At 36.5% G+C, this 25,137-nt stretch overlaps 1 protein-coding gene across 6 annotated transcripts in view; it reads right to left on the reverse strand.

The window, feature by feature from the left end:
• Nucleotides 1-25,137, reverse strand: part of EPS15 (epidermal growth factor receptor pathway substrate 15) — a 176,475-nt gene that overhangs the window by 105,657 nt on the left and 45,681 nt on the right. For all 6 annotated transcript variants that reach the window (XM_017548733.2, XM_017548731.2, XM_017548730.2 and 3 more), the window contains exons 3-8: nucleotides 20,911-21,000; nucleotides 19,754-19,801; nucleotides 16,534-16,629; nucleotides 13,015-13,080; nucleotides 11,455-11,580; nucleotides 9,552-9,611 (exon numbers count right to left, since the gene is read on the reverse strand). In XM_017548733.2, coding sequence (XP_017404222.1) covers nucleotides 9,552-9,611; nucleotides 11,455-11,580; nucleotides 13,015-13,080; nucleotides 16,534-16,629; nucleotides 19,754-19,801; nucleotides 20,911-21,000 — 486 coding nt within the window. The remainder of the gene's footprint in view (nucleotides 1-9,551; nucleotides 9,612-11,454; nucleotides 11,581-13,014; nucleotides 13,081-16,533; nucleotides 16,630-19,753; nucleotides 19,802-20,910; nucleotides 21,001-25,137) is intronic.

Raw genomic sequence — 25,137 nt, forward strand, 5'->3', positions numbered from 1 at the left:
TTTTTTTTTTTTGGTTGGTTTTTTGCCCAGTGCAGTGGTGCAATCTTGATTCATTGTAACCTCTGTCTCCTGGGCTCTAGTCTTCCTCCCACTTCAGCCTCCCAAGTAGCTGGGTCTACAGGCACACGCCACGATGCCCAGCTAATTTTTTTTTTCTTTAGGAGACAAGGATTAGCCATGTTGCCCAGGCTGGTCTCCAACTTCTGAGCTCAAGAGATCTACCCACCACAGCCTCCCAAAATGCTGGGATTACAGGTGTGAGCCACTGTGCCCAGCCTCTTTAATTTTTCCTTCCAGTGAAAATTACAATTTTCCCCAAGAGGAAACTTGCTTATAATTATATATTAAGTTTTGTGGGACTTTCACATATATTTATATATTCATTTAATTTGTTTGTTTCATTTATTAATTTATTGACAAGGGCTCACTAGCTCACTCACTCTGATGCCCAGGCTGGAGTACAGTGGCAAGATAGATCACAGTTTGCTGAGGCCTCGACCTCCTAGGCTCAAGTGATTCTCTCACCTCAGCTTCCCAAGTAGCTGTGACTACATGCATACGTCACCATGCCTGGCTAATTGTTTTAAGTTTTGCAGAGATGGGGTCTCACTATGTTGCTTAGGTTGGTATCAAACTTCTGGGCTCAAGTGAGCCACCACACCCAGCCCCTCAAATCAGTATTTATTAAGAACTCAATGCAACAATACCAATCACTGATTTCCAGGATTACTAACATCATTTTATAAATGAAGACACTAAGCCTGAGATACTAAGTAACTTGCCCAATATAATATTTTTTTGAACTCTTTTTTGACCTTATACAAAACTTAAGAACAATATTTTTAAGAAGTGATACAGTGGGTTCAAACCAAGATCTTCTGGCTACAAAGCTCCTGTTTTTTCCAAATTTGATCAGCTTTATTAGCAGCACATATGTAATCTTACAATGCCATGCTTTCCTTTACAACCGATAAAACTAAACCTTAACCCACTGGTACCCAATTTTTAGCAGGCATCAGAATTACTTGGACAGCTTGATAAAGCACAGATTTCTGGACCCTGCACTCAGAATTATGTAACCAGTAAGGCTGGGGTTGGGCCTGAGAATTTGCATTTTTAACAAGTTCCCAAGTGATGCTGATGCTGTTTGTCCAGGAAGCACACTTAACCAAGAATTCTCCTCTCCCTTTCTACTAGGCAACCTGGAAGAATTCAATTTCAGTTTTAGAGACACACAAACTTTCTATTTCCAAAAGCCTGAAACTCCACAAATAAAGCAATCTGGCTAACACACACTTCTAACCAAGTTCACAATATATGTACTGTGAAATTATTAGAATGACACTGAGCTAAGAGAAGTGACTAGTGTACACATTAACAGTCAGCACTTCTCTTGCTGCAGATGGGAGTCATTTTCTGAAAAAGTGGACACTAGAAGCAAAAAAGCAATGTTAGCCATCTGCTGCCAATAGACAACACATCTTTATGAAAGTTAAAAATATATACTATTAATTTCATGTTACCCTGAAAATGGTTTCCCTAGCAAAACTAAAGCCAAAAATTATACTGCCAAATAAAAGAGCAAAAGTGAACAGAATACTTTTAATACTGCTGGATTGTGATTTTGTCTTCCTATTATATTTTACTTATTCTTATTACTGAAACAAATGCAGCATATTCACACACATACTGAAAAAATCTGGCAAGTAACTAGCTGTCAAACTGAAACATACTACCAAGTGCATTTACACAGAAATAGACATTTAAGGAAGAAGCATGTAGAATGTCTTTTTGATGATTTCAAAGTATCACAAATTTTATTAATAAAAATAATAAAAGAATCAAATTCCTGAGACAGCAGGGAAAGGGGGGATTTAATTTTACTGTTGTAATCAGTTACTAACAGCTGCCCATTTTCTCTGCTATTTTTTCATTCTCTATGCTTTTAGGTAGTATTTCTCAAATTTTAGTCACCATAAGAATCACCTGGAGGGCTTTTAATTCTTGGGCAAAGCCCAAGACTTTGGTGAAACCTATCTCTACTAAAAATACAAAAATTGGCTGGGTGCGGTGACAGGCGTGTATAATCCCAGCTACTCCAGAGGCTGAGGCAGAAATGTTTGAACCTGGGAGGTGAACTTTGCAGTGAGCCTCTGCACTCCAGTTTGGGTGACAGGGTGAGACTTTCTTTCCAAAAAAAAAAAAAAGAAATAGAAAAGTGAAAAGAAAGCTCATTTTTACAATCCAATAGAAGCAGAAGATATGTAAAAAGTTAATTTTAATACAATGCGATACATGCTAATACACAAGAACGGCTCCTCTATAAATCTTTAAGTGCCAAAAACTCTTCACATAATGAAGACCCAAACAAATGTTACTGACAAAAGCTTAGACCACTTTCAGTCTAAGAACTTACCAGACAGAAAAATTTACAGCTTAGTAAGAATGTAAAAACCAATAGATAGATATGCAGAACGATGGCAAAGTAAAAACGGCATGAGTCTACACTTCCAAAGAATAGAGTGGGAAAAGGGAAAAAGTAACTTTACAGTGGTGAAATCTGGCAAACACTATCTTAAATAAGTGATGAAGGTTAACATCAACAGTGATGGCACATGGATATCATATGCCCCCAATATAATGTGATGACAAAGGCATGCCTCCATGTTATTCTTTGCAAAAACTCATTTGTCCATCTAATCATGAGAAGAGGATCAGATAAATGTAAATTGGGAGACATTCTACAAATATTTGGCCAGTATTCCTCAAAAATGTCAAGGTCATAAAAAGCAAGGCAAGACTGACAAACTCGTATACCAGAGAGACTGAAAAAACATGACAACTAAAATATGAGGTAATACCTAGATGGGATCCTGTGTCAGAAAGGAAAAACTGGTGAAACCCAAACAAAGTCTGAAGTTAATAATGCACCAAAATTGTTTTTTAGTTTTGACAGATGTACGATGGTAATGCAGTATGTTAATAAGGGAAAACAGTGAAGGGCAATGGAAAACTGTACTCTCTGCAACTTTTCTATAAATCTAAAATCACTCCAAAATTTAAAGTTCATTAGAAAAAAAAGAGCATGACTCTAGGAGGCTCAGGTTACCCTGGGTTGTAAGCCAGTAACTGCTGTGTTTAGCGAAGCTAAATTAGAGGATCTTGTCAAACTCTAAGTATCTATGAAAAAGCATGAGCATAGGCTCATTCACCAAATACTAGATTATTAGATTTACAGCCCCTCTCTTTATATTTAAAAGCAGTAGTTTCAGCCCTAATAAAACAAAGAACTATTTCACAGAATAGGACACTTGTAGAACTTACCCCACAAAGAGAATAAACTTTAACGTAATTATCAGTCACATCCCTTGGTTCACTGGCAATAGCACAATTTTAGATACATTTCTAGTTTTCAAATCATAACAGAAAAATTTGGCCCTTTGGTTGGGCACAGTGGCTCACACCTAGTAATCCCAGCACTTTGGGAGGCCAAGGTGGTGGATCACCTGAGGTCTGGAGTTTGAGGCCAGACTGGCCAACATGGTGAAACCCCATCTCTACAAAAAATACAAAAATTAGCCTGCATGGTGGTGGGCGCCTGTAATCTCAGCTACTCGGGAGGCTGAGGCACAAGAATAGCTTGAACCTGGGAGATGGAGGTTGCAGTGAGCCAAAATCACACCACCATACTCCAGCCTTGGTGACAGAGTCTCTAAATAAAAAAAAAAAGAAAGAAAAAGAAAAATTTGCCCCTTTTACAAAATGTCCCCTTAATGCTCCATCAGAGACTTTCTATGAAGCCAAATGGGCCAGAAGTTAAACTCAAGGAAATATATTTCCAATATCCTTACAATCTAATCAGATAATTCATCAATGAGTAAACAGAATACTGATACATAATCACAGATATTTTTAAAAATCCAGATTCAAGGGAGTAGATATAATTTTTAAAATCTACTTTATGTTTTTTATGTACATATACATATACATTATACATTCCATACACACAAAACTCTCTGAGGTCATTTTAGTTGCGGTCAGAATATGCATGGCCACTCCAAGGCCTAACTTTTACAAATTTACTTTAAAAAAAACAAAAACAAAAAACTCAAAGATATTCTAGATTCTGGATTTTAAATTAAACTACTGGGTTTCTGAGAATATGAACTAGCATTTACATTTGAAAAGAAACAAGAGCCATTCATTAAAGGTTCACATGGCAACAGAAGTTATACAGGTTAGAATCTCTAACTTCATTTATCCTAATTAAAAAGATAAACCAACCAAAAATCCCATTTATGCTGTCAAAAAAAAAAAGAAAGAAAGAAACTAGTTAAGAATTTTAAAAGTATGTCTAAACACAAAGACTCAAGTTCAATCAAATTTTGGTTAATTACTGAAATAAATTACTCAAAAAAATCTATATTGGAATTCAACACACAGAGTTAGAATCTCTCTTTAACTTCATTTTTATTTCTTCCCATTTGAAAAAAAATAAAAGCTTTGTATTTCTTCCCATTCAAAAAAATAAAAGCAGACACGGGGTCTTTAAAACAAACAACAAAAAAAACATTTAATCCAAGGGGAAATGGGCAAGAATTTTCTTGAACAAAAAGACTCCTATGTTCAATTCAGTTTTTACTATTTAGTAAAATAAGACCTAAACTTGTATTATACTTCAACAAACCAAAATCCTGACAGAGTGTAAACTGCCACGGGCCAAACGGACTGATCATATAAATAAGCACATTATCTTTATATTTTATTATTTAGGAGGATAATTTTAAATGTTTAGATCTTAGCTATTCCACTACTGCAAAAGTATTTTTTAAATTATTTCAATTTCTGAGGAAGAATGATACCAGCTCTTAAAATTCAGTTTTGTAAAATATTGATGCTTGTAAATAAATAAAAATAAATCAATGACTTTCAGTTGTAGATACACTGACTATCTTGCAGGTTTTTTTTTTGTTTTTTGTTTTTTTTCTAAGATAAAGTCTCACTCTTGTCCCCCAGGCTGGAGTACAATGGCACAATCTCGGCTCACTGCAAGCTCTGCCTCCCAGGTTCAAGATATTCTCCTGCCTCAGCCTCCTGAGAACCTGGGATTACAGGTGCCTGGCACCACACCTGGCTAATTTTTGCATTTTTAGTAGATACAGTTTCACCATGTTGGCCAGGATGGTCTTGAACTCCTGACCTCAGGTGATCTGCCCACCTCGGTCTCCCAAAGTGCTGGGATTACAGGCATGAGCCACCACTCTTGGCCAGTAATTATAACTTTAAAAAACAGTATAGATTATGTTGCTCTATTTATTAAAATAAAAGGGTAAAAAAAGATTTATCAGACAAATTCTAACCAAAAGAATACTAGTTATTAATATTTAACAAAACTGGAAGAAAAATTCCAAAATCAAAAGAACTAAATTAACTGAGCAAAAATCTAGAATTTGAGTCCCCAAAAAATGTTCTGAGATCTTCTGGAATTAGGACATAAAGGGGAAGGAAAAGAAGTAAAAACCACCTGAAGGTCTCATTTTGCTAGAGTAAGGGTTGAAAATCTTGTTTTTAATATAGGAGAAATAAGTACAAGTACAGGAAAAGGGGTACAGGATGAGAATCCCTTATCCAAAATGCTTGGGACCAGAAGTGTTTGAGATTTTCGGATTTTGGAATATTCTTTTTTTTTTTTTTTTTTTTCCAGATTTTGGAATATAATCCTATCTTGGGGACAGAACCCAAGTCTAAACATAAAATTCATTTACATTTCATATAAACTTTATACACATAACCTAAGATAATTTCAGACAAGTTTTTAAATAATTTTGGGCATGAAACAAAATTTTGACTGCAACTTATCACATGAGGCCAGGAGTGGAATTTTCCACTTGTGGGTCATGTCAATACTCAAAAGTTTCATATTTTGGAGCATTTCAAATTTTGGATTGTCGGATTAGGGATGCTCAACCTATATTAACTATTAATGAAACATGACATTATAATAAAATTTCCACATTAACTGGGAGATGGAGTAAAGGACTTGAATCATAACTTGATAATAAGCAACAATAAGAAACAGAGAAAATAATAATGTAAAATAAATAGGTAAGGAAGGGAAAATCAAATCAATATAAGTGCTATTATTATCCAATTAGTTAAAGCATTAAAATATAGAAATGTGCCATTGTCAACAGACATACACAACAAGCACAAGAAATATCAGGTAATTCAAACAAAGAGGGAACAGGAGAAGCAGTATTTAAAACCACACAAGCCAGAGTTTAAAACTAGAAAAAAATTCTGAAGAAGATGCATACAGGGAGAAAGCAAACGTGGCAAAATGGTTAACAACTAAATGTAGGAGAAGATAAAGGGGTATCTACTATTTAAAACAAAATTCAAAGTAGTAATTTCCTACAAAAGTATTTACTATTCAAAAATTATTCTTTTAATAAAAGTTTTTATTTAAAAAAAAAAAAAAGGTCACTTGCCTGGGAAAAGGCTCCAGGTATAGAAGATAAACTGTGTTTATTCATTTACCTTAGTATACATTACTGTTTATCAAATGATGACACTATTATTCTCCATCTTTGTCTTAGGGCAGGAGAGGTGGTTCATGCCTGTAATCTCAGCACTTTGGGAAGCCAAGGTGGACGGATCACTTAATGTCAGGAGTTTGAGACCACCCTGGCAAACATGGTGAAACCCTGTCTCTACTAAAAATACAAAAATTAGCCAGGGGTGGTGTCGTGCCTGTAATCCCAGCTCCTCGGGAGGCTGAGTAGAAGAATCGTTTGAACCCAGGAGGCGGAGGTTGCAGTGAGCCAAGATCCTGCCACTGCTCCAGCCTGGGCAACAGAGTGAAAATCTGTCTTAAAAAAAACAAAAATTTGTCTTTATGACACACAAAAAAATCCCTCATTACTTCTTACCACTGCAAATATTTTGCACCAATATTCTTACCACAAAAACCATTTACGAAAAGTTTACGTGTAGAGTTTGATGATGTTTCAAACTATATTATCACCGAAATCTCTTCTATATGGCCCCATTCCCAAAAGCATCCCACAAACAATGGCTCAACCCCTGAAATATGGCTGAGATAACTTGTATCACTACTGTGATAAAAAGATCCTTTACCATTTCCCAACTGTTACCCAAATTAAAATTAAAAAGACTAGGGACCCATGACTATCAATTCAAGTCACTCTTAAGTTTCTGTTTCTGCATTTTTTAAATGTGACATGTGTATTCTGCCTGTTTCATTTGGCTCTTGTAGGAAATGAGGAAAATTTGTGGAAGGGCCAAAAACAAAAGACAAATAAGGACAAAGAGAAATTAAATAATCAATACATTCGAGGGTGGGTGTGGTGGCTCATGCCTGTAATCCCAGCACTTTGATAGGCCAAGGCAGGTAGGTGAATCACCTGAGGTCAGGAGTTCAAGACCAGCCTGGCCAACATGGTAAAACCTCAGATCTACTAAAAATACAAAAATTAGCCAGGCGTGGTGGTGCATGTCTATAATCCCAGCTACTCAGGAGGCTGGGACGGAAGAATCACATGAACCTAGGAGGCAGAGGTTGCAGTGAGTCAAGATCACGCCACTGCACCCCAGCCTGGGCAATGCACCAATACTCCATCTCAAAAATAAAAATATTAAAATAAAATAAAATTTGATATAATGGATTTATAAAACTCTAATGTCCTCCAAACAGAAATACTGACATATCCATGGAATATATGTAAAAATAGGTCATAAACTTGCCAACAAATAACGCCTTAGCTAATTTTTTTAAATTAGACATTTTATAGACTACATTTTTCTGGTTATAATCCAATCAAGTTAAAAGTATATATCAAAGTAACAAAAAACAACCAAACTTAGCCATTTTGAAATTATTCCTAACCAGATGATAAAAGAAAACTTAAAAATCTAAAAAGTTTTATAATGGAGAAAAACTTTGAACCAAAACCTATGGAATCCCACTAAACATGTATTCAAGGAAGATAATGAATATCTACGGAACCCCACTAAACATGTATTCAAGGAAGATAATGAGTATCTACGGAATCCCACTAAACATGTATTCAAGGAAGATAATGAGAACTGAAGAAATGCAATACTCAACTTCAAGAAATTTTGTTTTTTGAGACAGAGTCTCACCCTATCGCCCAGGCTAGAGTGCAGTGACACAAAATCAGCTCACTGCAATCTATGCCGCCTGGGTTCAAGAAATTCTCCTGCCTCAGCCTCCCGCGTAGCTGAGATTACAGGCACCTGCCACTGTCCCCGGCTAATTTTTTGTATTTTTAGTAGAGACGGAGTTTCACCATCTTGGCCAGGCTGGTCTTGGACTTCTGACCTCATGATCCACCTGCCTCGGGCCCCCAAAGTGCTGGGATTACAAGTGTGAGCCACCACACCCAGCCTATCTTCAAGCAATTTAAAATAAAAAGAGTAAGAAACTACAACAAGGAATTAAAAGTTAAAAATCATTAAATAAAAAGTAAAAACATAATAGAAAGGATAAGTAAATTCAAAAGATGGTTCTTCAAACAGATCAATAAACTAGACAAAATACGATTAAGCAAAAAACAAGTTGGAGTATTCCCAAGATTTGGAATGAGTAAAGAGAACCACCATGAAAGAGAATACCGCAAATTTGTTGCAACAAGTTTGAAAGTAAAAGAAATGAACAATTCCTTACCAAAATACAAAAAGAGAAAATTTTAGAGTAAAAGAGGAATTAGAAATTGACCACTGATTAATTCACAGCAAAGTTTTATCAAACCTTTAAGGAAGAGGTGAATACAATCCAATTTGGAATTAACTATTCAATTACTAAGATGACAAGTCTTCAGATAAGATGTCAACACTTTTCTGCCTTCATAATTTGGGGGATACATTTGAAGCAAAATTATTCCATAACAGAAGCAGGTACTAAGATACCTGAGATACCTGGTCAGGTTATGATACAAAAGATACTATCTTTATAGTAATTATACAAAGTATATATTCCTATGTACCTTAAAGCCAAAGAAAATGAAGATAGCAAAACACATTGTCTGTTATCAATTTGTTTAGAAAATATTTATTGACTGCCTATAAATTTTAGATAAGAATGTTCAAGCAGCTGGGCATGGTGGTTCACGCCTGTAATCCCAGTACTTTGGGAGGCTGAGGCAGGTGGATCACTTGAGGTCAAGTGTTCAAGACCAGCCTGGCCAACATGGCAAAACCCCATTCCTTCAAAAAATACTAAAAATAGCCAGGTGTGGTAGCACACACCCGTAATCCCAGCTACTTGGGAGGCTAAGGCACAAGAATCACTTGAACCTAGGAGGCAGAGGTTGCAGTGAGCCAGGATGGCGCCACTGTACTCCAGCCTGGGTGACAGAGTAAGACCCTGTCTCAAAAAAAAAAAAAAAAAGTTCATCCAATAATCTGATGGGGATATAGCTTTCCTCTAAGGATGAACTAAAAGAGGAAATTTGCACATGAGAAAATCATTAAGATAGTGAAGATTTTAAGTGCATTAGATTACTTACAACTGCAAACTCATCTCTGTCAAGCATTCCATCATGGTCAATATCACTCAATTCCCAAACCTGAAAAAGAGAAGAATTGAAAAAAATTAATGTTCTTTCAGTTCACGTGGTACTTGAGGGCAGGAAAAGAAAGTATACTAGCGAAGCATGGTGGCTTATGCTCATATGGCCTCCCAGCACTTTGGGAGGCCAAGGCAGGAGGATTACTTGAGTCCAGGAGTTTGAGAATAGCCTGGGAAACGAGATCCCATCTCTATAAAAGATAAAAATAAAAAATCAGCTGGGCATTGTGGTGTCTACCTGTAATCCAAGTTACTCAGGAGGCTGAGGTGGGAGAATCCCTTAAGCCCAGGAGATCAAGACTGCAGTGAACTATGATATACCACTGCACTCCAGCCTGGGCAACAGAGGAATGTTAAAAGTGTAGATAAGAAAGTGTCTGGTTATAATTACCTTGAAAGGAGTTTGGACTTTATTCTAAATGCAATGGAAAACTACTAAAAGGTTAGGTTTAAGTAATAAAATAACAACAGTGTATTTATAGTTTAGAAATTTCACACTGATCACACAGGGAGAAATAATTTGTAGCAAACAATACTAAAAAATGGCATTTAAATCAGTATTTATTAAGCACCTAAAATCTATATAATATTGATCCAGCAGTAGTACTAGTACCAGTAGTATGGTGGTTGTCATTGTCATCATCATCATCATCATCGTAACAGCTAGCATTCAAAGAGAATGTAGCAATCATGGTAATAAGTAAGACTTAACATACATTATCACATTCGATCCCTACAATTCTATAAGCTGGAAATTATGCCCTTTTTAAAGATTAGAAAACTGAGACACAGTTTTCTAACGACTTGCCCAAGGTCACACAGCTAAGAAGTGGTACAGCCAGGATTTGACCCTATGTAATCTGCTAAAGCAGGGAATTAAAGGGCAAGAGGTTTAAAGAGGGTAGATAAGGTTTGAAATATGAAGAAGGTTATGGAGAAATCACTATGGAAACAGCACAAGAGTGACTGGCAGGATGGAGACACCCAGCTGAAGCTGGTGATGATAAATTTACAATGACACCAATCTTACTACACCTGCTCAGTACTCCACATGCACCACAGAGAAGGCAGTTAATTTACTTCACACTTTTTCCATCAGAGAGAATAACAACATGGCAAAGGGAGCTAAGGATAGATACAAAACTGTAGACCAAAAGATAGGGAAATAAAGTTTTACTTTCACAGAAGGAAAAGAATTATGGCAATGGATAGTGGGGATAGTTGCGTAATAATGTAAATGTAGTTAATACCACTGAACTGTACACCTAAAATTGGTTAAGATGTTAAATTTCATGTTATCTATATTTATCACAGTAGAAAAATTGAAAAAAAGAGGTAAAGTAAAGAAGCCAGATTTAAAGGTCTTAGTAAAACTAGTCAAAGAATTAAAGTCTTGCAATTTTCTGGAAAAGAGCTCTATAAAGACAGGAAGTACAAGTTTGAGAGTAGAATTTATGATTTCAGAGATAAAACTATTCCTTACAACAAGACACCATGATACAGCCGCAGAGTAAGCAGCAGACATAAAATACTGACGGTCTCTAGAAATTAACTCAAGCAAATAGGAGGTCAAGAGAGTACAGCACAAACTAAAAAAGGACCTATGTAAGGGGCTTACATATGTAACTAACTTCAACCACTCATATTTTACAGGGAATAACCAAATACAGAAATGAGTTGGCAATAATTTTATACATTAAGTCAGAAAACAAAAAATCCTGTAATGATACAACTTTAAAATAAGATTTGTATATTTTTAACAGAGCTATACATGCTCCTTGTATTACAGATATAAAATTAAAATACGTAAAAATTACACTTAGAAGTAAATAATAGCTTACTCTCCCAAGGATATCCACAGGTAACTTAGAGTTGAGCAACACTGGTTTCACTTTGTCACCGGACAGAAATCCATTCACTGGACTTAAACTATCAAAAATTGCATCATATTTGACCTTATCTTCAGGCTACAACATAAACAAAAATCACAAGTTAAATAATAGAGAAAAGGATTTAACTGCAGCTATAAAAATCAAGTCCTTAAAGAATAGACTACATATGTTTTTAAACTATCATTTAAAAAATATTTTTCACTTTCATCAAAATATTTATTGTAAAGATATCCAAGAAAAAAATACATAGGAAATAATAATTTCAAAGTGACTTTACTCAAGAGTCTAGTGTTGCCCATTCTTTTTGTAGCTGGAACACCATCTTTATTTCCCAACTATTGGGTTAGAATCAAAATACTTCAGAGGTAGAAAATACATCTAGTCCAACCCTCTCACTTAAATAGACCCACAGCAAAAATGTAACTTTTATAGGAACACACAGCTAATTAGTGACATTCTGTGACTCTCTAAAGATGGTGTGAGGTACAGTTCAAACAAATAATTTTTTTTTTTTTTGAGACGGAGTCTCGCACTGTCACCCAGGCTGGAGTGCAGCAGTGCGACCTCAGCTCATTGCAGCCTCCACCTCCCAGGTTCAAGTGACTCTCCTGCCTTAGCCTCCCAAGTAACTGGGATTACAGGTTCCTGCCACCACACCTGGATAATTTTTTTGTATTTTTAATAGAGATGGGGGTTTCATTATGTTAATCAGGCTGGTCTTGAACTTCTGATCTTGTGATCCACCCGCCTTGGCCTCCAAAGTGCTGAGATTACAGGCATGAGCCACAAATAAATTTTTAAAAATAAAATAATTACTAGAGAAATAAACATCAAGACTTCTCCATTTCTCCCAAAGCAATATTTTTCTTGTAAATAACAAGATACCTCATACAATTTTAAAAGTTATTTGTATAACATTAAAAACTATTGTTCATTATTTGCCCAGTCAAGGCCATATTCCCAGACTTTTAAAAATTAGTGCATGGTCCACAGCATACAAAGACATACAAATAAAAATGGTTTTCAAAAAAACTGTACACATTTATCAAAGCTCATTTGATCTGCTATAGTCTAAGTATTTTTAAATTATAAGTTTTAAAAATCTAGTAAGATATGATTTGCTTCTGAAAAGCTGTAACACAAAATACCTATTTCTACAAAGATTTCATAAAGAATTGTTTTAGAGTCATATAGAAAATACATAGTTAACCTGAATTTTCAAGTAAAAAATAATACCAGTGGGGTAAACTGTCTTGTAATCAAATATTTGTTAATACATCATCATTTTTCTTTACATTATAACAGATATAAGATTAGACCAATACTGTCACAAAACAACTGACAGAGCTGAAAGATCCCTCAGTAACAACAGTAACAGCATCTCCCCTACCTTTCCTTAAACATATATGTGAAAGTCTAATGCAGATAGCAATATATTTCAGAGGCAGAGAGAGTATGTGTGGATAGGCAGCAATGCAGGGTTAGAGAATAGTTACAAAGTTTACTTACTTTTACAGCCCATGGGAGCTCAGCTGCAGAGGTTCCACTGATTAGCAAAGGACTAATGGTATCATGCTACAAAGGAAAGTAAAGCACAAGAAAAGTTGAAATCCTCACATCAAGATGCAATGAAGAAAAAATGATTTTTGGATTTAAATATATTCATACAAAATGCTGGATCTCAATGCACAGAGGACACTATTTTACATTTACTAGACCTTCATCTAAACAAAATGATTATAATATCATATTTTTACTGTACCTGTTCTGGTTTTTGTTTGTTTGTTTTTTCTTGAGATGGAGTCCTGCTCTGTCACCCAGGCTGGAGTGCAGTGGCACAATTTTGGCTCACTGCAACCTCCATCTCCCAGGTTCAAGTTAGTCTACTGCCTCAGCCTCCCGAGTAGCTGGGATCACAGGTGTGCACCACCATGCCCAGCTAATTTTTGTATTTTTAGTTGAGAGGGCATTTCACCATGTTGGCCAAGCTGGTCTTGAACTCCTGACCTCAGGCGATCTGCCCACCTCGGCCTCCCAAAGTGCTGAGATTACAGGTGTGAGCCACCATGCCCAGCCCCTTTTCTGTTTAAATACACAAATATCATCATGTTACAACTGCTTACAGCATTCAGTACAGTGTGGTATTCACTGTTGTGTAAGTTTGTAGGCTAGGAGCAGCAGACTATATACCATGAAGCCCAGGTATGCTATAGGCTATATTATCTAGGTTTGTGTAAAATACACTCTGATGTTTGCTCAATGATGCCTAATGATGCCTTTCTCAGAATGTATCCCTGTTGTTAAGCAATGCATGGCTATAATACAGGTAGGCAACAAATCCCTAAATTAACCTTCTGACTACATGCCTAAACATAAAAGTGCAGAAATTCTCTAAACTTAAGAAATTAAATTCTTAGTATGCAGACCAAAAACTTCTAAAATGTTGAGTTTAAAAACAAGCAACTAGTTACTGGGGAGGATCACTTGAGCCTAGGACTTCAAGGTTATAGTGAGCTATGATCACAGCACTGTGCTCCAGCCTGGGCAACAGAATGAAAAAAAAAAATAAAATTAAAAAAAAAAAAAAGCAAGCAAGAGGAGCCATAAAATATCTGGGGGGAAAAAGGAGTGAGGTGGGGAAAACTGCTCACATTAGAATTAAAAACATGTCATCAAATATGAAAATTAAAACTGTTAACATCAGCATATGGTATGGATAAACAGATCAATAGGTAAGAGCAAAAAATATCCAATAGGGAACCAAAATACATATGAGAATTTAGCACACAATCAAGGTGGCATTTCAAAGGGAATGAAAAGACAGGAAGAGAAAGATGGATTATTTAATAAACTGTATTGGCTATACTTTCTGTAGGGAGCCATCTTGGAAAAATATACATTTGAATCTAGGCCCAGCGTGGTGGCTCATGTCTGTATTCCCAGAACTCTGGGAGGCCAAGGTGGGCAGATCACCTGAAGTCAGGAGTTCAAGACCAGCCTGACCAATATGTTGAAATGCTGTCTCTTACCAGAAAAAAAAAAAAAAAAATAGCCAGGTGTGGTGGCAGGTGCCTGTAATCCCAGCTATTCAGGAGGCTAAGGCAGTAGAACTGCTTGAACCCAGGAAGTATAGGTTGCAGTAAGCCAAGATTGCACCATTACACTCCAGCCTGCATGACAAAAGCAAAACTCTGTCTCAAAAAAAAAAAAAAGTTGAATCTATACTCAAATCTTACATCAATACTAACTTAAATGCAAAAAAAAAAAATTTTTTTTAACCTGACAATTTATTTACATAAAAGACAATAATAAGCCGGGCTCAGTACTACATGCCCATTATCCCAGCTATTTGGGAGGCTAAGGCAGAAGCATCGTTTATGCCCAGGAATTCAAAGCTAGCCTGGTCAACATAGCAAGATCCCGTCTCTTCAAAAAAAATAAGACAAATGACAAAATAGGAAAAAAAGACTTGCAACTCATTATAGACAAAGAGTTAATTTCCTAATAATTAAAGAGGCCCTAGAATTCAATAAGTAAAAGAGCAACAATCCAACAAAAATAGGCAAAAGCTATAAACAGACATTCACATAAAGGCAATGTAAACACAAAAGCTTATAAGAAAGCTATTCTTATAAGCATAAGAAAAGCTATTCAACCTTACTCCATAAAACCAAAAGGATAAATTTAAAATTACATACTATCTGTCACCTATCAAACTTACAAAGATCTAAAAGTTTAAGTATGCTAGCAAAAGTGTGCAGAAACAGGCACTCTCAAACAACTGCTGGAGGGAGGGTGAACTAGTACAACCACTATGGAAAGCAAGTTGATAATATACATAGAAATTACAAAGGCAAAAACTTTTGAACAGAATTTCTACTCTTGGGAATTGACACATAAATATATTCTAGCACATGCAAAATAACATATAAACAAGGTTATTATTCACTGCAGCATTTTTTTATAATAAAAGATTCAAAATAAAAAGCCTATCAATAGAAAGTTAATTATAAACACAGGCAAAGAAATACTACACAGCTATAAAAAACAAAGTAGAAGCTTTTATGTAATGATATATGAATACCTCTAAAACTTAATAAGCTACTTATAAAAGGTATAGAATTATGTGTATAGCAGGGATCGCCAATCCACAGGCCCCAGACTGGTAACGGTCCACGGCCTGTTAGGAACTGAGCTTGTACAGCAGGAGGTGAGCAGCTGGCAGGCAAGCATTATGGCCTGAGCTCCAACTCCTGTCAGATCAGCGGCAGCATTAGATTCTCATAGGAGCACGAACTCTTTCATGAACTGCACTAGTGAGGATCTAGATTGCATGCTACTTATAAGAATCTAATGCCTAACGATGAGGTGGAACAATTTCATTCTGAAACCGTCCATCCCTCCCAGGTCCATGGAAAAATGGTCTTCCATGAAACCAGTCCCTGGTGCCAAAAAGGTTGGGGACCATGAATATGCAGTATGCTACAATTAATGTAAAATAAGAAAATACGTATTTATATTTCTTTTTTCTTTAAAGACAGGGTCTTGAACCATTAACCAAGCTAGAGAGCAGCAGTGTGATCACGGCTTACTGTAGCCTTGAACTAACAGGCTCAAATGATTCTCCCATCTGCCTCCCAAGTAGCTGGGACCAGACATGTACACCAACACACTCGGCTAAATTTTAGAATTTTTTGTAGAGATGGGGTCTTGCTTTGTTTCCCAGGCTAGTCTTCAACTCCTGGGCTCAAGTGATCCTCTCACTTCTGCCTCCCAAAGTGCTAGGATTATATGAGCCACCTCGCCCAGCCTATATTTCTTTACATACACATGTAATAACTTTGGAAGGATACACAAGAAACTAACTAAAAACAGCAGTAGCTAGTAAGGAAAAAAAAAAAAAAGCCAGGTAGCTGAGTGAAAGCGCCAAAGGGAGAATTCATTTTAATACATTGCTTTTAATTTTCAAATAACATGATGTCACTTTTTAAAAATTAAACAGAATTTAAATCTAAAAGCATTTCTTACAAATCTCGGTGGTGGAACAGCCAGGTTCAAACTACTTAGTGAAACTTCCAATCCATTCTGGGCACATGCCACAAGACGCAAAGCAACAAAGAATTCCTAAGAAAGAAAAATATTGAATGTTAAGAGCATTCTCCTTCTACCTACTTACCTATCTGCACACATAGTTACAATCTAAAACTATAAAACAATTCATAATTACTACAGAGTTTTTAAGTAACAACAAGTAGCATATCTGCTTCAAAAATATCTGCTTTAAAATGCAGAAAAACCCTATGTACAAAGATGTTCCAATATTTATAAATTGCCAATAATAATATAAATGGGAAAATACATACAGATAGTGAAAATCACACAGACTATTCATGTTTAAAATAATAGTTAGGGCTGGGCACAGTGGCTCACAGCTATAATCCCAGGACTTTGGGAGGCCAAGGCAGGTGGATCACTTGAGGTCAGGAGTTGGAGACCAGCCTGGCCAACATGGAGAAACCCTGTCTCTACTAAAAACACAAAAATTAGGCAGTTGTGGTGGCGTGGACCTGTAGTCCCAGCTACTCGGGAGGCTGAGGCAGGAGAATCACTTGAACCTGGAAGGCAGAGGTTGCAGTGAGCTGAGACAGCACCACTGCACTCTAGCCTGGGTGGCAGAGTGAGGCTCTGTCTCAAACAACTAAAAAAAAAAAAAAAAAAAAAATCCAAGAATATTTAATGATATTAAGAGATGTATTTTATGATTTAAATGAGAAAAAAAGAATTAGAAAAAAAGCCCAGAAGAAAATAATATCTAAAATGTCATGAAAAGTCATCTCTGGATTATGACATTATAAATTTTGAAACTGGAACAGTAATTTAAATGACTCAATCACTGCTATTCCAGAAAAACTACAGAAAATAACTGTGTAACATCTAAAAAGGTTGTGTTACTGCTTAACTTCAAAATACTTATAAATCTCTCCCAAAAGTCCTTGGATTTTTAACATTTAAAGTCTTAGTCCAAAACCTAATAAATAAATGCAAAGAAGCTGAAGCAACTGGTTTTCAGCTGTTTTGAGTTAGTGTCTGGGAATAGACAGGATAACAAAAGCCTTCACTCCAGTTACAATTTGTCCAACCTGTCAATACCTTAGTGTAGTTGCTGACGTAATTAACCCTTCAATACTTTTCTCAAATCCCATATTCTCCCCTATACCCTTCATACCCAATTCGTAACCCATTCTTATCACCTTGCAGGTTGTCTGCTTTATACAATCCCTTGCCTTCACTCATTTCTTGAAAAAAAAAAACACTACTTCAAGATATTCCCTTTTCTTCTCATTCATTTCACAACATTCTGTGCAATCTGATTCCAACTCCCATGATCAGCTAGAGAAACTACTGCTTATGTCACAAATAATCTCCTAGCTACCAAATGTAACAGCCTAAAAAATAAAAAAAAAATTTAAAAAGCCTCATCCTGCTTATTCTCTTTGCAGCCTGGGAAAGTATGCTCCCGGAAGCTCTTCTCCACCAAAACATCTTCACAAAACCCTCCTAGTTCTCCTCTGAATTTTCAAGTCTCTTCTGCTGGAGTCAAAGTTTTCTCTAACTGCTGGTATTCTAAGTATTCTAACATGACCCTCTTTCTTTTCTCACTCTATTTGAGATTCAATTGCTCTTAAGTAATCAAGTCTATTACCACAGTATGGATGAGCTATGAAGTGAAATAATTCTGCATTAAATTCTAGTTCTGCTACTTACTGAGGCCATGGGCCAGTTAAAACCCTTCCATAAAAGGGGGGCTAATACCTACCTGGCAATGTATTCTGAGAAACAAAATAAAAACCATGTTACTGGAGAAAAGTGCCTAGTGTCATTTTTTGTCACATAGAAATTCACTAAGTATTGGTTTCTTTTCTTTCATTCATATGCTAATTAAAAAATCTAGGTGGGGTGCGATGGCTCATGCCTGTAATCCCAGAACTTTGAGAGGCTGAGGGAGGGTAGATCACTCGAGGTCAGGAGTTCAACATCAGCCTGGCCAAGATACTGAAACCCCATCTCTACTAAAAATACAAAAAAATTAGCTGGGTATGGTGGCATACGCCTGTAATCCCAGCTACTCGGGAGGCAAAGATGGCAGAATCGCTTGAACCCTGGAGGCAGAGGTTGCAGTGAGCCGAGATCACACCACTGCACTCCAGGAGAAAAAAAAAAAAGTATGCCTCCAATGGAAATTCAAAGTTTAACTGCAGACCCATAAATCAAGCCACCTGGAAATAATAACGCAACTCAAACTCAATATCTAAAATCCAAGAGTTATCAGTGAAGAATTTATTACACTATAAAACCTTAAGACAGTGACCACAAGTATCATGCTCACCTTTATATTTCGAAAGCTTGGCTCGCCATAGATACTCAACAAATATTTGCTGACTGAGTACATGGCACGTAGGTGGGCCCATACAAATTTTGTTTTCCTATGCCTCCAGTACACTAAAATAGCCCTTCTCCCCAGAGACTCGAATGAAGACTACAATCAGGCCCTGAAATCCTAATTAAAAGACTGGGTATTCTGACCTGTCATCAAATTTCTCCAATATCTGGTTTTGATCCTGCTTCGGCTATGCCAGGGGGCAGGGAGGAGGGCTAACTTTGAGTAGTGGCACTCAGCAAACTTGGAATTCAATCCTTATACAACTCTGAAATCCATCCCCAACAATCAGAACTTCAGAGTACACTGACGATGTTCAACAACCTTGGCCATAACCACTTCTATGTATTCTGGTCAAGCATCTACTTCCGGCTTGTAAACCATTTTTTGTTTTATGTATCAGGGGTAAGACCTAGACTATAATACTCATATCTCACATGTGATTAACCAAGAGCTTCCTTTTAAATCTATTAGGCAATACCATCTTAACACTTACTTAATAAAATTCACTTTTACTTATAACCCTATGTAACTAGGAAAATTAAAGAGCAAAGTGTCGCTGAAAGACAGAAAAATAAACTCCAGGAGAACAATGTCACCAAAATAACACTAACTGTTAAAACTTATATTAACATCCAGTGATTGGAAATACTTTCATTGCTACACACTTGCCCTAGGCAAAACCCTAATGTTGGTAAAAACCAATTCTTAGCTTCAAAAAAAAAAAAAAAGAAAGAAACAAAAACCCTGCCGGCTATTTTTTATTTTGAATGACTCAAAAAAAAATTCACATGAATATCTGAAACTTACTTGTTTGTTCAGGATACCTTTGCCATCTGTGTCGGCTAAATCCCAAATCTGAAATTTAGGGGGAAAAAGTATCAATGTATATTTTAAACAAAAGCCATCTGAATGATAAATTAAATCTCTGCAATTTACAACCTCATGCTCTTCGGTAATCAGACCTAAGAATCATAGAATTAAGAGTGGAAAGAAATCTTAAAGATAATTTATGCAAGCTTGGCCAACTCGCAGCCCACAGGCCAGCCCAGGACAACTTTGAATGTGTTTCAACACAAATTCGTAAACTTTAAGAAATTATGAGGTTTTTTGTATTTTTTTGTTTTATAGCTCATCAGCTATCGTTAGTGTTACTGTATTTTATGTGTGGCCCAAGACAATTCTTCCTTCAATGTAGCTCAGGGAAGCCAAAAGATTGGGCACCCCAGATTCGGTGCAACCCTTCACAAAGATAGTAAGGCCCAATGAGGGTAAGTGACTTGGCTCAAGAACATTCAAAGCACCAGGGAAAGAACTGAAGCCCAAGTTCTAACTTCCAGTCAAATGCCTTTTTCACTAGTCCAAGTTCTAACTCTGAGTCCAATGCTCTTTCTACTAGAACATACATACTATTCTTGATTTTAGATCCTTAAGATATTCTTTTCTATATGCAGGTTGAGATGATTAATGTTTATTTGTGAATAATTAAATTATTAATGGTGGTTATTTTTCAGGATTTTGAATATGTATCAATATCACATATAAGCAGTAGACAGGAGAGGGGCTTTCCACCTCTTTGTGCTCTTTTTAAAGCCACTCATCCCCCACTCTATTCACCACACATTAAACAGAGACAGTTATAACAGAGGAAGTAGGGACAGAGCCAAGTCTTTGAGTGTGTGGCAAGATTCCCAGTCTTCACTGTTTCTCCCCACCAAATGTACTTATTACTTCCTCATTTCATCCTACTAAAAAGTAGCTTGTTTCTAAAAATCTGAAAAACACTTTACTTTTCAAAAGGGTAAATCACTACGCTACAAATTCCCTTCATCCTATTATTAAAATGGCTTCTATGACTCAGTTCTAACTTCTAAATTTCTTGGTGGTATCTTTCTAAATTTTCATCCAGTTCATCTATAGCATACATTGCTTACAATCTCAATCTAGTTTTAATGAACAAATACAACCTTTCCAAGTATCAAGTCTGGAAGCCCTGATTTTTTCAGGAAAGCAGCAGCATCAGAAGCCAACACCCTTCCAGTATTGCTGGTATCCACCTGAAAAGATAGAAATCCACAAGCTGACGACAAAATACAAAGACAAAATTAGCACCATTTACCTGCCTTCCATCCCTGTGATCTGGGAGCTGGCTTTTGCAAGAAAGGAACAAGAATCCTTTGACTACCATGGGCCAAGGAATATGTGGAGAGACATATGAGTAGAGTACTATCTAGACAGCACTGGCAATTTACAAAGTGGTTTTTTTTTTTTTTTTTTTTTAATCATGCCTACTATACAAATGAGAAAAGTGAAGCTCAGAGGATGTCAAAGCAAATTCATGGAGTTGTAACATCAACACATATCTTCTATAGTTGTCATTTAAATTCCAAATAAATGGCTCTAAGAAGAAAAGGGCAGCATTTCCTACAGAGGTCTTTTGACAAATGGGAATAGTTGCACATGTTATGTGCTTCTTCAAACATCTTTAAATCATCAATTTTTGCTTTTATACCTACTCTTAGAAACTGCAGCACTTTAAAACAAATCAAAGCAATAGCAGCTCTAAAACCAGCAGCATAATAAACTTGAAGAAACCTTTTTAAAGCTGTTAAGTTCCTAAAATACATTAAGGAACATAGCATTTTAACTGGGGACTTTCCTTTAAGACAGAATGAGGTCACAAGAACGGGAAAAAAAAAGAAGAAGAAAAGAGAAAAAAAAATGACGAATTTTTGTAAAGATTTCCAGAAGTTCGATTTGTAAAAATGAAAAGTGCATTTTAAAAAGTCATGGGAAAGGTAACAGGATACTACTTCACTTGTGAGATTGCTGTTTTTCCAGTTTAAAGATTAAGTTTACTGTAAACATACATGGTACAAAGCATTCTAGATAGTCCAATCCTGTCAAAGAGGCAAAAGGAAACCCTTTCTTTCAAGTGGTAGAACATGGGATTAAATCAAGCACTCAGCGAAAAAGAAAAAAATGGCCTAATCCTTCAAATTTGGAATAAGAGGAAGTATACAAGGGGTTGGGAAACCTGCCTGTAGAAATCTCCAGAACTCCTTTTCTTTGCCTACTTCCTGATCAGTGTAGAAAACAAGTATCCATATCCAACATAACCTAAATATAGAAGCATTCAGGGGAAACATTGATCAAACTCTTATGAAACAATTATGTATTGTATCCCAATAAAGAATTTTACCATCTTCCATTCTTTTGGTTACCCTAATAATATAAACATTTAGTCTTTGTTATCTACAGGTAGTTTCTGAGGTATTATGATGCTTGCCTAAAGGCTCTGCCAAAGGCAGGGCTAGAAGCTAGAAGCCAGAAGCTTGTATATCTTCAACAAAGGGTCTTAGAGCCTCATGAAAATGACTATACTTTTGATATAGTCTGTATCTATAAGATATACATATTCTGAATTATTAACACTTCAAAAAGTGAATTTTTGAATAAAGACTTTGCAGCTGATATCACACTACTTTCAGACCATATTGGTAGATGAAGTCAGGACTTCCAGGTCTCTTTTCAGTCTGTAAGACGATGTACTTCATAAAGGCAGACTTCTAACCCAAGATTCAGCTGAACAAGAATTAATTGCACAGGACTTAATGAACTGTTGAGGAAAATTTAATTATGGTTATTTACTTGGAATACTGTTGGTATTATTTTAATGTTCTATTTTCTAATAGCCACGTGCATAAGCCCTTTCTGAGACCCTCAACTTAGTAGCCTCTACTTTTGTAAACCGAATGAAATACTTTTCAATAGTATCTGGTTCTCACTGATCCCTCAGAATTCAAAAACAAATACTTTTATGAAATGTTTTTACTCTTTACAGCAATATAGTTATTATGTGGGTTCAATAACAATTTGTTTTTCTTCTTATCAGGATGTAACTGGATAAGCCAATTGTGTAAAACAAGGCCATTATATGAGAATGACTTTCTTTTATTCAAAGATTAAAAAACAAATACTGACTTTATGTGGTACCAGTGTTACAAAGATCTCCCAAGAAAACTGGGCTGGTTTTACAAGGTCCCAGCCTCACAGGCAGTGAAGTAAGGTCACCTTCCAGCAGGCTAGGAACCTTAGCAAATCTGGAAAACCTCAAAATGAGATAAATTCACTCAAACTTATATATACTGAAGGTGAAATATGGTGGAGAGAATTTCTAAGGTTTGGAGCCTAGCCTGAAGATAGAAGAACAAATATAACAGGGGCATAAAAAAGCACAGTCTGAGATTCTTGATATTTTTCAAGCAGAAATTATTCTCTGACCTTAGAAGTTGCTAAATAGTTTATAGCTCCGAATTTGCAAGTCAAAACCAAAGAGGCCTATAATGTTTAATTAATACTTGCTGCAACTATGTAAATAGCCAGGCCAGATAAAATGAAACCAGCCTTTTCTGTGATCATAATCATAAGGTAAGGAGACTGTTAGAAAAAATAATCCAATACTTTAAAATGGGCAAATAAGATTGTTTACACTGTCAAGAAATTATCAAAGTTCTATGGTATGCACCCTTGATGACTTTCTACTGTATAGACTACTTTATACTCTGAGGGGGTAGAAGTTAATAGAAACTGATAGCAATGCAAGTGACTCGTGTCCATACCAATCCATACCAACACAAATAAATATTGTCTGGTGACGAATATAAGTCTCTATAACTCATATTCCCATTTTTTTCTTTTTTTTTTTTTTTTTTTTTTTTTTTTTTTTTTTTTTTTTTTTTTTTTTTTACTCTTTTTGCCCAGGCTGAAGTGCAATGGTATAATCTCGGCTCACTGTAACCTCCACCTCCCAGGTTCAAGTGATTCTCCTGCCTAGCCTACTGAGTAGCTGGAATTACAGGCATACACCACCAAACCCAGCTAATTTTGTATTTTTAGTAGAGACAGGATTTCACCATGTTGGCCAGGCCTGTCTCGAACTCCAGACCTCAGGTAATCCGCCTGCCTTGGCCTCCCAAAGTGCTGGGATTACAGGCATGAGCTACTGCGCCTGGCCATATTCCCATTTTTTTGTTTGTTTTGTTTTCACTTTGCAACCTTCTTTTAGTATTTTATGTCAGTTATCTAGGTACAGAAGATGTCACTCTTCCAACACTTCAACTTTTACATTTTTTTTTTCTTTTGAGACAGTCTCACTGTGGCCCAGGCTGGAGTGCAGTGGCATGATCACAGCTCACTGCAACCTCAACCTCAAACTCTCAGGCTCAAGCAATCCTCCCATCTCAGCCTCTCAAGCAGCCAGAACTACAGGCACGTGTCACCAAACACAGCTAATTTTTTTTTTTGAGGGCATAGACAAGGTCTCAGTATGTTGCCCTGGCTGGCCTTGAACTCCTGGCCTCAAGCAATCCTGCCTCAGTCTCTCAGTGTTGGTATTACAGGTGTGAGATTGCACCTGACCAGATTTTTTTCTTCTTCTTCTTTTTTAAGACAGAGCAATTCCCCTGCCTCAGCCTCCCAAGTGGCTGGGATTACAGGCACACACCACTATACCTAGCACATTTTTTAAAAATTATTATACTCTAAGTTCTGAGACACATGTGCAGAACATGCAGGTTTGTTACACAGGTATACACGTGCCATGGTGGTTTGCTGTGTCCATCAACCCATCACCTACATTAGGTATTTCTCCTAATGCTATCCCTCCCCTAGTTCCTTACTCCACCCCCAAGCAGGTCCTGGTGTGTGATGTTTCCCTTCCTGTGTCCATGCGTTCTCATTGTTCAACTACCACTTATGAGTGAGAACATGTTTGGCTTCCTGTTCTTGTGTTAGTTTGCTGAGAATGATGGTTCCCAGCTTCCTCCATATCCCTGCAAAGGACATGAACTCATCCTTTTTTACGGCTGCATAGTATTCCATGGTGTATATGTGCCACATTTTCTTTATCCAGTCTATCACTGATGGGCATTTGGGTTGGTTCCAAGTCTTTGCTATTGTGAACAGTGCTGCAATAAATATATGTGTCTTCACAGTGGAATGATTTATAATCCTTTGGGTATATACCCAGTAATGGGATTGCTGAGTCAAGTGGTATTTCTGGTTCTAAATCCTTGAGGACTTGCCACACTCTCTTCTACAATAGTTGAACTAATTTACACTCCCACCAACAGTGTAAAAGCATTTCTGTTTCTCCATATCCTCTCCAGCATCTACTGTTTCTTTTTTTTTTT

This window comes from Cebus imitator, unplaced genomic scaffold, assembly GCF_001604975.1.
Source record: "Cebus imitator isolate Cc_AM_T3 unplaced genomic scaffold, Cebus_imitator-1.0 Scaffold214, whole genome shotgun sequence".
Taxonomy (NCBI): domain Eukaryota; kingdom Metazoa; phylum Chordata; class Mammalia; order Primates; family Cebidae; genus Cebus; species Cebus imitator.